This window comes from Vipera ursinii (assembly GCF_947247035.1).
Source record: "Vipera ursinii genome assembly, chromosome: 6".
NCBI classification, from domain to species: Eukaryota; Metazoa; Chordata; class Lepidosauria; order Squamata; family Viperidae; genus Vipera; species Vipera ursinii.
The window spans coordinates 69611544-69625508 of record NC_139515.1 but is presented as its reverse complement, the minus strand read 5'-3'; the positions used below and the strand labels follow the sequence as shown (position 1 = coordinate 69625508).

Sequence of the window (13965 nt, the reverse complement as noted above, 5' to 3'; positions counted from 1 at the left end):
CACAACTGATAAAATGGAATTCCTTGGAAAGCTGCTTTAGAGGCTAAGAACTCATCCAGACATCTCAATTTTACCCCCTTCCCAGAAAGAAACCCTTTCTTAGGTCCACTGAGTGTTCTATTCCAGCAAACTCCCAGGAGCCTTCATTTGGCCCTTGCAACTTAACCAAGAAATATATTAATTCTTTTGTTTCTGAAAGTCTAGAAAAAAAGGAAAGCAATCAAACGTAAGGAAGAGGAGGAGGAGAAAAAGGAGCTGAGTTTAAATTCGAACCAGCCTCAGTCTGTTTCTAGGCGTACCAGTGGAAGTAAACCCTTAAAACTGCAACTGTAGTTTGGTAAGGCACTACAAGGGAATGATGTAAAACTAAGACTGTGACAGTGTATAATGGCTGTGCTGAGGACCACACCACAAGAAAAGGCAGCATCAGCGCGCACATGCGCACACACACTCACACACACAGACACAGATATACCTCGACAATCACATTTGTTACATGCCTATGTTATATCACTTTTTTGTGCAATAACATTGAGGAATAGTCTATTGGTATCACTGGAGCTTAACACAAAGTAGAAAACGGCTGTATGGATGTATAGTGCTACATTCTACCAAGGGCCAGCTAGAACTTCTACTCCTACACTAACAACCCAATCCTAAACTTTTGGGATTATGTACCTGCTCCTGGTATTGCTGTTATGTTCCAACAGCAACAGCACACTGTTGTGCTTTGTGAAGTGGTGACCAAAGTAGCCATCGGCCAAAGCAGGCAATGTTAGGATTGGACTGCAAATGATGAAGGGTTATCCAGAGAAATAAAGTGGGGGAAAAGTATTTTCAAGTAAGGAAGTCGAGATTCTATCATACATTATTTAAGAAAAGGGATTTATCCAGGATGCTCAGAGTAAGAACAAATATTCAACACGGCCTTTGATTTCATGAGATAGTGTTTTCTGCTCAGTGTTTTTCTATCCTCCCAACTTTCTAGTGCTTCTAGACTTATTGGGAGGGCTGGAATAATCCAAAACAGCTCTTGGCTTTTGCTCATTCCATTGCCAACAGAAAACACATCACACTTTCCATTGTGTGTGTTTTTTTTATTTTGGGTTACAGCAACCAGTGCAAAGACAAAGTCACAACCCTTTTGAAATTCTGGATAAATCCCTAATGTGTATGCTCCTTTGCTGAATTAAAAAAAATATACCCAAACACCTATGAAACTTTGTATTAGAAGATTTGAACAACAAATTCCTAAACGGAGTCTCCTGTAATCAGATGAAAATAATCTGTAAAAGTCTCTTGGTGAAATTATCCAAAACAGGACCGGACAACTGTGGTCCTTCTGCTTCTTCCACTATGTGGTTTGGTGCAGAATTATTATTTTTTTTGTATTTTTATTTTTCATTCTTTTTAGCTTTTTTTCTTTCGTTTCTTTTTTTTTTTTAAATAAAAGTGTAGGACGTCTTCTTTTGTCTGCTTTCTTCCTTAAAGTCTCCTTTGTTCAAGTTTTGTTGGAGCCTCCCGTTTGCATTGTTCATTTGCCTGTGACATTCTTCAGTATAAAAGCAGCCTTGTTCCTCTCAATGTGTGCTGAAACGTCTGTTTTCCTCATTCCAGTGTTTAGATGTACGGGTACTGGTTGATCTTCGCAGGACTTAGGGGATATCCAGTGTAGACGGAGGCTGGAGATGCACTGATATAGGTTTGATGGGCAAACTGAGCTTGATACTGACTTGGGTGGATTGTGGGTGATGGAAGGACACGAGGGCCCATGCTGACCGGAACTTGGTGGACGATGCTGGCTGGATAAGTGGTGTGCTGTACGGTGTGTCGAGCTGAGCCTTGGGAAGCCACTAAGTGGGCCACGGTGCCAGTGGAACCCAGAGCCGCAGGTGCTGTATATGTGTAGAGATGAGGTTGAGCCGGAAGGTGGGCAGCAGCAGCTGCAGCCAAGTGCGGATGGACCGTGCCATGACTAGGGCTGTTGTGTGGGAAGGAATACGGTGCCTGAGCAATTGTTGGAGTGATGTAGGCCTGTTGTCGGCGATGGGTCCCTGTGCGATCGGTTGCCATGTGCTGCTGCGCCTGTGCAAAAGAAAGAAAGGAGCAACTGATGTTAAGAGTTTGTGGTTCCTCTTTGTCCTCTGAAACTTTCAACCCTCTTGGTTACAAGTGTTTGTTAGTGGAAGAACTGAGCAACATGGACTGTCTTGCATTTCTGGCTGAGAATCTGTCACCTTCCTCTGCTCTGCAGTACATGCTAAGCATGAGCGGAAGGATGTGGATAAAAGGTAAACATGATGGTAAAGAGGACAATATTTTCAAGGTGGGGGCAAATTTAGCCTATGTACCAAAAACAAATATTCTAAAAAATAATGTATCAGCAAAAAATGGTTAATGGTTAACTGTATGGAAAAATCAAAATTTTAAAAACCTCTTTGGAGAAATGTGCCTCCATTCATACAATTTTAATATGAGCATTTCTTTTGAAAGAATCTTCTCAATCGTGACCTCCCGTTTAGACTACTGCAATGCTCTCTACATGGGGCTGCCCTTGAGGACCACTCGGAGGCTTCAGCTTCCCATCAGCTTCTTTCCATGTTGGATTCTAGTTAGGAAAAGTAATTTTTAAAAAGTAGCTGAAGGATTAAGGATTCCATTTGGTCTGCCAAGTTTGTACAAGTGCCACACTATTTCATTAACAATATGAGAAAACCCATATGTCTGGTTTTTGTTGTTGTACAAGTGACCGGTGCAATCGCTGAACATGTGAAGAGGTCCTTGATCCAGGAAATTTACAATTTACAATTCAGTGCAAAGAAAGGGGAAAGAAAAGAAACAGAATAAAGGGTGGAAGAATACACCTTTATTCCACTTTTCTGTAATTATTTCTGTTACTGTAGTTTAAGCTATAGCAATGTGATTTTCTTTTAGATTCACCAACTCTAAAATGCATGTACATAGTCACTTGCATTCACATTCTGCCTAATTGTTCTGCAAGTTAGGCATAATCCAAGCCAAGAACATGGACGTTATGATTTACAAACCACAATCACAGGATGCAACCAGGAGGAAAACACTATTTGAACTCAGTTATTAAGATCCAGACCTCTTGCATCTCTTGAATGAAAAGTTTTCTACCTACTCCTTCCACTTCTCTCCTTTCTAACCTTTGATCCATGGCTTACATTGACATAGCTAATTTTGAGTAAACTGATCTCTATGGAATTAAGTTGCTGTGCCTGGATTGTAATGTCCAGAGCCTGGATTGTAATGTCCAGAGGTTATTACAAGGCTTTAGGGGCTCATTCACCCCTGGCTTACCTGGCTGAGATTAAGAGGCTGCTGCTGCTGGAAGTGTGGTCCTGGCCGCTGCTGCCTATAGGCAATGGCTCCAGATGAGCTCCCTGAAGAGTGACCACTGGTGGAGGTCACAATGCTAGAGGACTTTGACTTACAGGAAGATGTGTGGTGACTGGTAGTGACTAGAGGGGAAAAGAACATAGATTTATTATTGCATTCAGATCTATAAACTTCAGCAGCTTTCAGACGTAAGACTGACACAAAAATTAATGCCAAGCTCCCTTCCTGGTCAAGTTACACCTTGCTTTATTCCTATTTAATCCATTACGAGTTAAGAGTTTGGGGAGAATGTACAACCTGCCTTTACAAAGCTACATGCGTCTCTGAAGACCTTCAGGGATGAGCCAAAAGTGAGAGAGAGAGAAAGAGAGAGAGAGAGAGAAAAGAGAGAAGAGAGAAGAGAGAGAGAGACACACACTGGCTCAATATCATCCAGCTGGTTTGGGATAAAGAAGTCATGGTTTCCTCTTTCTAGTCTCATGCCTTAACCATTACACCAAACTGGCTCTCCTTTATTTATCTTAATTTAATAAAAATTATATTTTATAAAGAATAATTTTCCTTCTGGCCTTTCCCAAATCTGTATCTTGGCCTATCCTGTTTGGACGAATGCAATATTCAGCATGTTCTTCAGAGATCAAGCATGGATGGGCCTTAGCATGGAAAAAAGGAGCAAGGTGTCATCATCACTTCCGCTAAATTCCAAGGAAGTGGGTTCCCCCCCCCAAAACTATTTGCATCTGGAGCTCTTCCATGTTGGCTTTGGAAAATCATCTCTCTCTCTCTCTCTCTCTCTCTCTCTCTCTCTCTCTCTCTCTCTCTCTCTCCTTTCTAGAGACTACTCTTCACAATTGGTGGGCTATTTATCGTTGAGTCTGACAGAGCATGAAGGAACTAACTAGAGAATCCTAAATACCGATGAGGTGGGAGACGTAGGGACTGTACATGTATATCATGACTCATGTTCCCACTGGAATTATTTATCCCCCAAAGGCTGACCAGAGATGACCAAATCATATTGAGCATGATTTCTGACAGCTACCTTGCTGACACAAAAGATACCAAAGAGCTGTTATTTCTGGCTGCATTTTTTAAAATTTACTTTTTTAAAAAAACCAAGACAAAAATCATGGAGAGGCCCTATTAAAGGCAAACGCACCATGGACAGTTTGGGGGAGATTTATACACTTATCACCCAGTTCTGCCTCTCTTCCAGTCCTCCCCCATGGTCCCAATAATGGTAAAGAAAAGTAACATGGATAGAAACTTCCCAAAAAAGTCCTGATTTTGCCACCAAAGACTTCATTTTTGGCTGGCAACAAGACTGTTATTTCTTTGTTAACTCTCTCTTCCCTGCAAACATGGCACGCTAACCACAACCACTAACCACCTTTCATTTAAGTCTTTTTATACCTTGATGATATACAGCCAACTTACCTGGTACCAAGCTATCACATTCTACTAAGACTTCGCTGGCCTGGGTTTTCAGTGGTGGTACAATGATCGTTCGAGGATTGCCATTACAGTGTGACTCTGGTGCACCCTTTGTGTCATAATTGTTTCCATTATTGTTTCCTCCACGATGTTGTACTGCATATGGACTGTTGTGGCCAGAGGAATCAGAATATGGGGAATCATGCACAGTTACACAGCTGATGACATTTTTTCTTTGCTTAGACAGGTGGCTGTAAAATAAAATAAAATAAAATATTTATGTAAGACATTCCTATCTGGCAGTAGGTAAAAGCACAGTCATGTTCTCAATAGCACAGCCTTAAAAAAATATGAAGCACACTAAAAGACCTGCCATTCCATTAGGTTATCAACACAAATGGCAGAGCCAGCTTCTCTGTTAAGCTGATACTTTCAGGTGTTGGATGTTGAGATGTGGCTGCAGAGTGATGGTGTCTGCTGTGTGTGTCCCTTAACCTTGCCTGTTGCTTGGGTGCTGTGGAACATATTCAGCAGTTGAATCTCCCTCAAAGGCTCTTTAAATCCCAATAATTAATATAATTACTCCTCCCCTTCTTTCACCTTGTTTCACCACAAAGAAGAGGGGTCAACCTATTCTCCAAAGCACCTGAAGACAGAACAAGAAAAAATGGATGGAAACTAACCAAGGAGAGAACCAACATAGAAACAAGGAGAAATTTCCTGATAGTGAGAACAATCAGTAGAAAGTGCCCGTGTGGCAGTGCTGCAAGTGGGGCGGGGCTCACCAGCTATTCCTGGGGCCTGGTGGCTAACAGGCCATGGCCCAGTGCCGGGCCGCGTACCATAGAATCTGACCTATTTGTTTGAATTTTATTGATTAGCCACTCAGAGAAGCCTTCCAGGCTGAGCTATATCATTATATATTACTTTAGGAATTAAAGAAGCAGGTAATGACTGGCACTGAGGTAATAGAGGAGGTTCTCGTTTTCAGAACTGTGTAAACTTTGCATTCTACTATATTTCTCTAAGAAAACTTTAAAATGGAAACTCTCATCTTACACAAATATTTTACTTATTTTTCTGCATCCCAAAACTTTATATTTTCCCTTCCTCTTTCTAAAAGATTCATTTCAGCTTCTTCTGCTTGTTTAATGCAGGGAATGGATCTTTGAAATAGTACTTTAAAGCAATGTTTCTGAACCTCAGCAACCACAGCCTCACATCCAGCATGTGACCCTCTGGCCTCCATCGAGAGCCTCTGGAACATTGCCAGATTGAGCTGGCATAATCTGTTTTTGCACTGCTGTTTTGCAGAAGTAGCAATGGAAAGGGATTTGTTAAACCTCTGAGAAGCAAGAGCATACCAATTTCCACCCTTATAATCTCTTCAACTGCCAACTTTGAAAATTACAAAACACCCGTATCGTTGCATCACTTGGATCTCTGTAGTGTTTCGAAGCCAAAATACTTTAAAAACAAAAAAGAGGACTTCCAGGCCGAAAAAAAAACCTTGTCTGCCTAACCTCTTCATTAGGGACAAGGTGCAACCTCCAAAAGGTCTTCATTTTTATGTACTATTCAGCTGAGACAAAAATGGGGAACTACTAGTCTTCCTTGAGACTGATGGATTTGCTGGGCAAAGTGATTATAATAGGTAGCATTGCAGGATCCAATCGGGGATGGTCACCAAGACCAGAGGTTTAGTCTTCCAAGCTTTTGGACTTGTGCTGGAGCCCATAATGTTTTCTTTCTCCCAATTTGTGTGAACAATAGAATTTCTTTCTTAAATGTAGAACAATGGGAAAATGATTTTCAGGAGTGTTCATCTGGATTGCTATGGAGGCTTATCTGGATAATTTGCAGTCATCATCCAGTTGTCTTTGAAATAAATAGACTAGCATAAACACTAAGGCGACAGTCTGGGACCCATGAGATTTGCATCTCCTCCTCACAGTAGTCTCTGGAGTGTGTGCCAATCACTACTTTTCTGTTCAATTTATTTCAAATGTGGTTTTGGAGAAGCTAAATGAAGGTGAAATCCAGGATGCCTGTCACCTTACACTCCCAGAGGAAAAGCAAAAATATTGCATGAGATGATGATGATGATATTATTAATCGGTATTGCTATTACACTTACAACAGTGAACAGCATACTTGTTAACCATTCCCAGCCCATAATTTTCCTAACTTAGTTCCACACTTAGAAAGTTGCTGTTTGTTCCATTAGAAATTAAAAAGTTTTCCCCAATAGGCAAGCAATAGTCATTCATTCATTCATTCATTCATTCATTCATTCATTCATTCAATTCATTCATTCATTCAGTTTAAATGGCCACCCATCTCAAATACATGACTCTTTTTGGCTAACGATTACACACAAGGTAAAAGCATTATAACAAACCAATAAATAACAGCAGTTGAAATAAAAGATCAGTTAACACAACCATGATGGGGGCTCAGCCACACACCCAAAGCTCCATCTCAGTAGTACAACCAGGTCTTCAAAGGCTTACAAAAAGGCCAGCAAGGTTGGGGCAAATCTGATCTCTGGGAAAATGAAGTTCCACATAGTGAGTTATTTATTGCTATGGACTACATGGCACTCCATTTCCAGAGAACCTTACAGTATAAATAGAATAAGATTAAAAATCAAAATCAATTAATACAATATATTCACAGATTCTGAAACACAGCATTTTGAGAGAGGATGGTCTCATGAACTGGTGGGATTCAGCCAGTTTGCACCAGTTCGGCAGAACCAGTAGCTAATTTTTTGTTGCCCAGGCCAAGAATGGACTTCTGGAAGCGGCATCCACAAAGAGAACCAGTTGTCCACATATTTGAATCCCACCACTGGTCTCGTGCATTCCTAAAGGCCTTTCCGAAGAGCCATGTGTTCACACTATTATGTTACTAAGGATAAACTGCAATAGCATATGGGAACAAATGATGGCATTTGTGTGATGACATAATTACACAATGTCCCACCTTATGTACCTGGATCAGACATTGGGACACAAAGATGGAATGATACCTTTGTGTTATGACATCACCCATATATCTCAGCATTTTATTACTGTTGCAATTTGCTTTGATTGCCGCTGGACACAATTCCAGTAACCTAGTCTTAGTAAAGAATTTGTATTTATAAAACACATATCAGGAATTTGATCACTAATTCATTGATCAACAAGTGAACTCTGAATTATATCCCCTTAAAATAAAAATATTCTTCAGCTGTACAATACACTCAAGAATTTTCTCCATTAGATGGCACACTTTTACTATATTAGACCAGAACATAACGCTGTCTTCATTACATGGACACTTCTTTCCCTACTGTTTTTCCCCCCCAAATCATGACAATTGATTACCTATAAAGTGTTTATTGATTGAAAACTGTAATGCAAAATGTATAGGTAAAATGATGGATTAAAGCAATTAACTTGTTCCTATGTCTATTTATTCAGAAGCAAATTCTCAGCTCCATCAACTTTCATTAGCTATGTATGCATTGATTCTTTTGTACTTTATCTCCATTAAACATAACGTTGTATATATTAGAATACAGATGAATTAGGATAGCACTGTTAATGAAGAAAAAATGACTTTTCTAATATGATTTTAAGATTTCACCTGTACTTATATACTGATTGACAGTTTCTTTGGAGTTGAATGTAGGATCCACTAAATTCAATAATTTCCTAATAAGAAATATTGAATTAGGAATGCTGCTATAAATAATGGATAAATCATATAAGAATACTTATTGCTTTTAATATACTGATTAATTATATTTTAATATAGAGATCGATTGCTGTATATTGAAGTCAAAAGCTTATATTTTTCTACTGCATATTATTTTCTGCTTTGGGTGCTTGCATTACAGAAATATTGCTTAAAGCTACTAAAAATAACTACAAATGTCTACCTCTATATTTTATATTACTAGAAGAGATTTTTTTACATGTTGCCTGATAATTGTTTAAACCTTAGTTCTGAAGTTATCTGGGCTTAGAAAAATTCAACAGTATTAAGGTCAAGAGTTCTATAGGGAATATTTTAAACTAGATTGGAAACTTGAAAAAAAAATCCCGAATGAAGGCCAGGAAAACTGCTTTGTTATATTCAGGTAATCAGATAACATGGCACCATTGTGGCAATATCCAAATCATCATTATGAAATCTGAAATTGATCTTTTAGATTTAAATACCATTCCTTTTTTCCCCAACTCTGGCATGCTTGTCTATATCACAAATGCAATTAAGGACCTGATTTAGGTTTAAAGATGATCTGGGTTATTTTTCCCAAAAGTTCTGATATTGTCCAGGAAATTTAATGATATTGAATTACCTCTGGAGGAAAAGTGGGATTTGTATACCAATCCCTAATAATCTGAAAATAGTTTTCAAATGCTATATATTCTTCTAGGCTGCTTCTCTGCATGAAACACAATCACTTTTGTAGCAGATTGGGTTGATCAACCAGGTTGTATATATTCCTGAATCCCTTTTTTAATAGCCCAGAAATCATTTCACAATATTTTTTTTTAATTATAGCATTCACATCTTTTAAAAACTGTGCCCAAAAAGTGAATAGATAAGGGATAAGGGGAAAAGGCCTTGCCAAAAATGTTAGATTCATGCAAAATGCAGAGATATTTTTAAGTCAAGTTCCTAACAAACTGAAAGTAACCAAGAGAGAAGCTGTGTTAACTAAAATTAATGGATTGGCTCAACTCAATGACAAAGATTAGCTGGTAGTTCAGTGATAAATAACCCAGAATTCTAAAACCATGTATACCTATATATTTCTGCTGACCAACATATATGATGCCAGCTTACTTTGTAGGTGCATGCTTCTGTTCCTCCTCCTCATCAGTGTCACTGCTAATTGTGATAACACTGACTGTGGGGCTGGGGGTGTCAGGGATGACTATTGTTTGTCTCTGTCGTTCCCTTGTAGTACTAGAAGGTCCGTCGCCCCACCCACACGTGACGGAGGTGCTGCAGGCTGGGCTGTTGTGCACCACTGCACAGCGAGGAGGGGTGTTCTCCTTTACTCGCTTAGACCGCTGCGGAGAGCTGATCGTCTGAGAAGAAGACACCTCAAAATTGGACATATTCCTGAAAATAGTGCCAGGAAGGAAAAAAATATATTAAATGCACGCAAACAACAACACAATTTTTTTTCAAGATAACCTCTTGTAGATCACAATCCACTTTATAGAAAAATCTTACACACACACAGGCCTGTTGCTGTTGTGGAAAATGAAGAAAGAAAGGAAGATTTAAAATACAGGTAGTCCTCAACGTACGACCACAATTCAGTCCAAAATGTATGTTGCTAAGTGAAACACTTGTTAAATGAGTTTTGCCCCAATTTACAATCTTTCTTGCCTCAGTTGTTAAGTGAAACATTCCAGTTGTTAAGTTAGTAACATTGTTGTTAAGTGAATCTGGCTTCCTCATTGACTCTGCTTGTCAGAAGTCACAAAAGATGATCACATGACCCCAGGGCACTGCAACTGTCATGAGTCAGCTGCCAAGCATCTGAATTTTGATCATGTGACCACAGGGATACTGCAACGGCCATAAGTGTGAAAAATGGTCCTAAGTCATTTTTTTCAGTGTGATTGTAGCTTTGAATGGTCACTAAATGAACTGCTGTAAGTTGAGGACTACCTGTAAACAGATAGGAGACACAGAATGACAAAAATAGTGACCACTATTTCATTGTGCTCTAGCGGAGCTTCCTTATCTTTCTGATTTTGTTCTTGTATGTGCTAGTTTGCCTTGTGCTCTCTTCAGCAGGACACATATTTGTTTAAATATTCTGTTTTTCTTCCAATGAGCTCAGGCTAACATTTGAATTAAGGCAGGTGAACGGTTTTGATTTAGTGTATTGTGCTTGTAAACTAGTGCTTGTAAACTAAAATTTATGATTTCTTCCTGTGATATGAAAATTTGGCCAACTGTGATCTGCTAAACAAACTATTCCATAAAACATTGTGTGAGCCGGTCACTCAAACTTACCAAGGCTGAGTTCCAGATGCCTGCCAGGTCCCCACTGTTAGTTACTAAATACTGACAACTGTGAGATGCCATGAAAACTCATAATATCCTTGACACAGTCTGGATTTAGTCATTCAAATCATGGTTTACTGACTAAGCCAAAATTTGTTGGATTCATGCAATGCACTACATCAAAGCTGATAGTTTAATTTAGTAAATCTGGATAATGTCATTTCAGAGCAAAATAGAAAAGCTGCATTACCCTTCTACTGACCCCTTTCAGGAAATTAAAAGGCACCTTCCAAACATCTGCACCCGTCAAAAATGTTTGCTACAAAAGTTTCTTTAAAGCAGTGTGCAAAGTCTCTGATTCCTTAACCCAAACGTGTATTTTCCTAGCCCAGAAAAAAATAGTTTGACTTCATACAGGTTCCGTGAGGGAACTTACACCAAAATCAAAAGCCTTTCCTCTTGCAGTTCTGAATCCTACATATTTCTAAAATTCTTCCATTTATGGTGTTGCTTTGTTTAGGAAGCAGAAGCATTCGGAACACTTAAAATGCAGTTCTCTATGGATCGCAAACTTACATTTGAAAGCTGGACAGAATTTGGGAAGGCACTAAATTCCTCTTGGACCTACTACTTACTCTCCAAGAAGCCAACCTACTTTTACAATCACCTTTTTTTTGGTTGGCGTTCCAGTGTGATCTGCTACAATAATCAAAAGTAAGCTAAGTTTTACTTCTGGCAAAAGTATTCTGCAGCCAGCCTTTGTCCGAGTGCTCGGATTGGCATGAGAGCAAACAAAGAGCAAGCCAGAACATTATCAAAGGGAGGGGAATTATGGACATATACACTGCAATGAGTCCTTTGCATAACAAATGACTGAACAGTAGCATTCATGGTGCCTGCTGAATACCAATGAGAGACACAGCATTCTTTTCTCCAGAGAAGTGCATCACTCGTTTGTATACTGTATTATCATGCCAAGCAGATTTCAAGCTATAGAACTGGCACATTCTGCAAGGGCCTCTTCTTATCTCCCACCTCCCCAAGTAAATATCATGTGCGTGTGGGTGGGGAGATGGGGGAAGTTTAGCAGGCCAGGATGTGCTAGGAGAATCCGTTCCCTGTTTTAATGGTTGACCAGGCTTTTGCAGTCCCTATCCTTTTTTTCACATGGGGAAAGGCAGCTGGAAAGCACTTATTTATAAACAGATGGTTTTTAAACAGAGACTGTTACAAATTCATTATAGGTTCTCTGGCCTCAACCAGAGTAAGCAAGTAAGGATGCTTCCCCATTTTATAAAGTGTGGGACTATTTCAATGTTTTCTCCTATTATTGAGAGTATTGTAGGATTCATTAAAAGTAATGTTTTGACAGCCACATTGATTAGATTCCACTCTCAAGAGGCATAGTCTGCAAATGTTTTGAGTGTTTCCCCTGACAAAATGCTGCTACACCCAGTTGGAAAGAATACTATAATATGTAAGGGAGGGTTTCATACGTGATCTGGTACTTTGCTCATAGGCTGATGTCACCTATATTATGGGCCGGAATCTTAGTTGTAAAGGAAATCGTGCCAGAAAAAACAATTTATAGCCAACCAAATGAAGACCTCACCTAAAACATCCATCCTCCAATCAGCAATATCTCTGACCAGAATGATGGTAGACATCACTGATAGGCAAAACACACATCACCAAGCCTTTGCCTCTGGTTTGACCACCTCTTACAAGTTTCCCTTGCTCAGCATCATTTTTCTGGCTGATGTTCAGATGCAGACAGGGGAGACTGTGGAGACAGGAGCTATCCCCTCTCTTTCCCATGAACTCCATCCTGGTTCATGGGGAGGTAAATAATGGACCATTGGTATGACTACTCTAAAAAACTTCCTATGTTAAAAATGTTTTCCAATTATCTAGGGCAAACTCAGATCAGCTAGTGAGTTATTTAATTCTGACTTCTGGACTTAGTTTCCTGTATTCACACTTTACAGTTTGCATCTCAAAATGTAACATGGTAAGATTATTTGACTCATATTAGACCCATTCAGATATTGTTATTGCAGGAATGCTCATCAGTTGAATTAAAGCTCACCCCACTCAAATGCCATTGGGTTCATGGACATTAGATATTCAGTGTGAGTGCCTGCAAGGCAAAAGCCTATACAGTATGCACAGGCAAGCTTTTTCTTTTGTACATTGTCAGTTAGCAATGAGGGGAGATTATTGCGAGCATTCACGTGCTATGCATTTTGAGAATAATGTCTGACTTGAGCAAATTTGTGTTGTATGTGGGAATGTGCATGTGGGAATTCAACAGTGCCACATCTACCCTGGGAACATCTCTCATGAAAGGGATGTGTAAGATAGTTTGTATTGAACCATTTGAAATTTAAAGCTTTTTATTCCAAACATAAAATGGACTGTTCTGTATATTTGGGAGGTGTTCTGAGCTCAAAAAAGAACATTCCCCACTTGAAACAGAATTATTTTGAGTTCATAACACTTCCCAAGTGTTTGAAACAGCCAATTTCAAAATCAAAACAGCTTGTTCCACACTCAGAACAGGATATGTTTAATTCATTCAAATTTTTTAGTATATTCTGATTATCTAAAGATTTTTTTTTCATTTTCCAAAATCCTTTGTGTCTGCTCAGTGAGAAGAAAATGAATGAACTGATTGGGGTCAATAGCTCCATATTGGATCTCTCCTCTCTTTTTAACCAACAGACTGTATGAAGAACAGACAAAAGCTTGCTTGTCTCTCTCCCACATGGATCACCCTCCCACCCCCATACCTTGCTGATGATAGGTGCTGTTTGGTCTTCCTTGATGAGGTGGTGCTGGTTGGTTGTTGCCTCATGACATGAGCTACCCCCACATTTAAAGGCTGGGCTGCTGGAAGGGTGACATGACTTGTTAAAAGTGCAGGTTGTTGTATGATGGGATTGTAATGGCTACCGTGAGCGTGTGTATTTCTGTAAGGAGAGAAAGGAAGTTGGTATATTTAAAAAAACTATTCAGAAATCAATGGCAACACCTTGCATCTGACAAGCATTTTAGAAATAACTTTCACTTCTTTCCACGTTCCCATTCCCCTGAACTCCTCCTGTATTTGAGATAATATTTTAGTGCAGCTGCAATAAC

At 39.4% G+C, this 13965-nt stretch overlaps 1 protein-coding gene across 2 annotated transcripts in view; it reads right to left on the bottom strand.

Moving 5' to 3' along the window:
• Positions 1–1391: 1391 nt before the first annotated feature.
• The window catches only part of HIPK2 (homeodomain interacting protein kinase 2), an 81465-nt gene continuing 68891 nt past the window's right edge, over positions 1392–13965 (bottom strand). For both annotated transcript variants that reach the window (XM_083366039.1, XM_083366040.1), the window contains 5 exons: positions 13617–13796; positions 9643–9924; positions 4801–5048; positions 3325–3485; positions 1392–2085 (listed from right to left, as the gene is read on the bottom strand). In XM_083366039.1, the coding sequence (XP_083222165.1) occupies positions 1621–2085; positions 3325–3485; positions 4801–5048; positions 9643–9924; positions 13617–13796 (1336 nt within the window). In that variant the 3' untranslated portion in view covers positions 1392–1620. The remainder of the gene's footprint in view (positions 2086–3324; positions 3486–4800; positions 5049–9642; positions 9925–13616; positions 13797–13965) is intronic.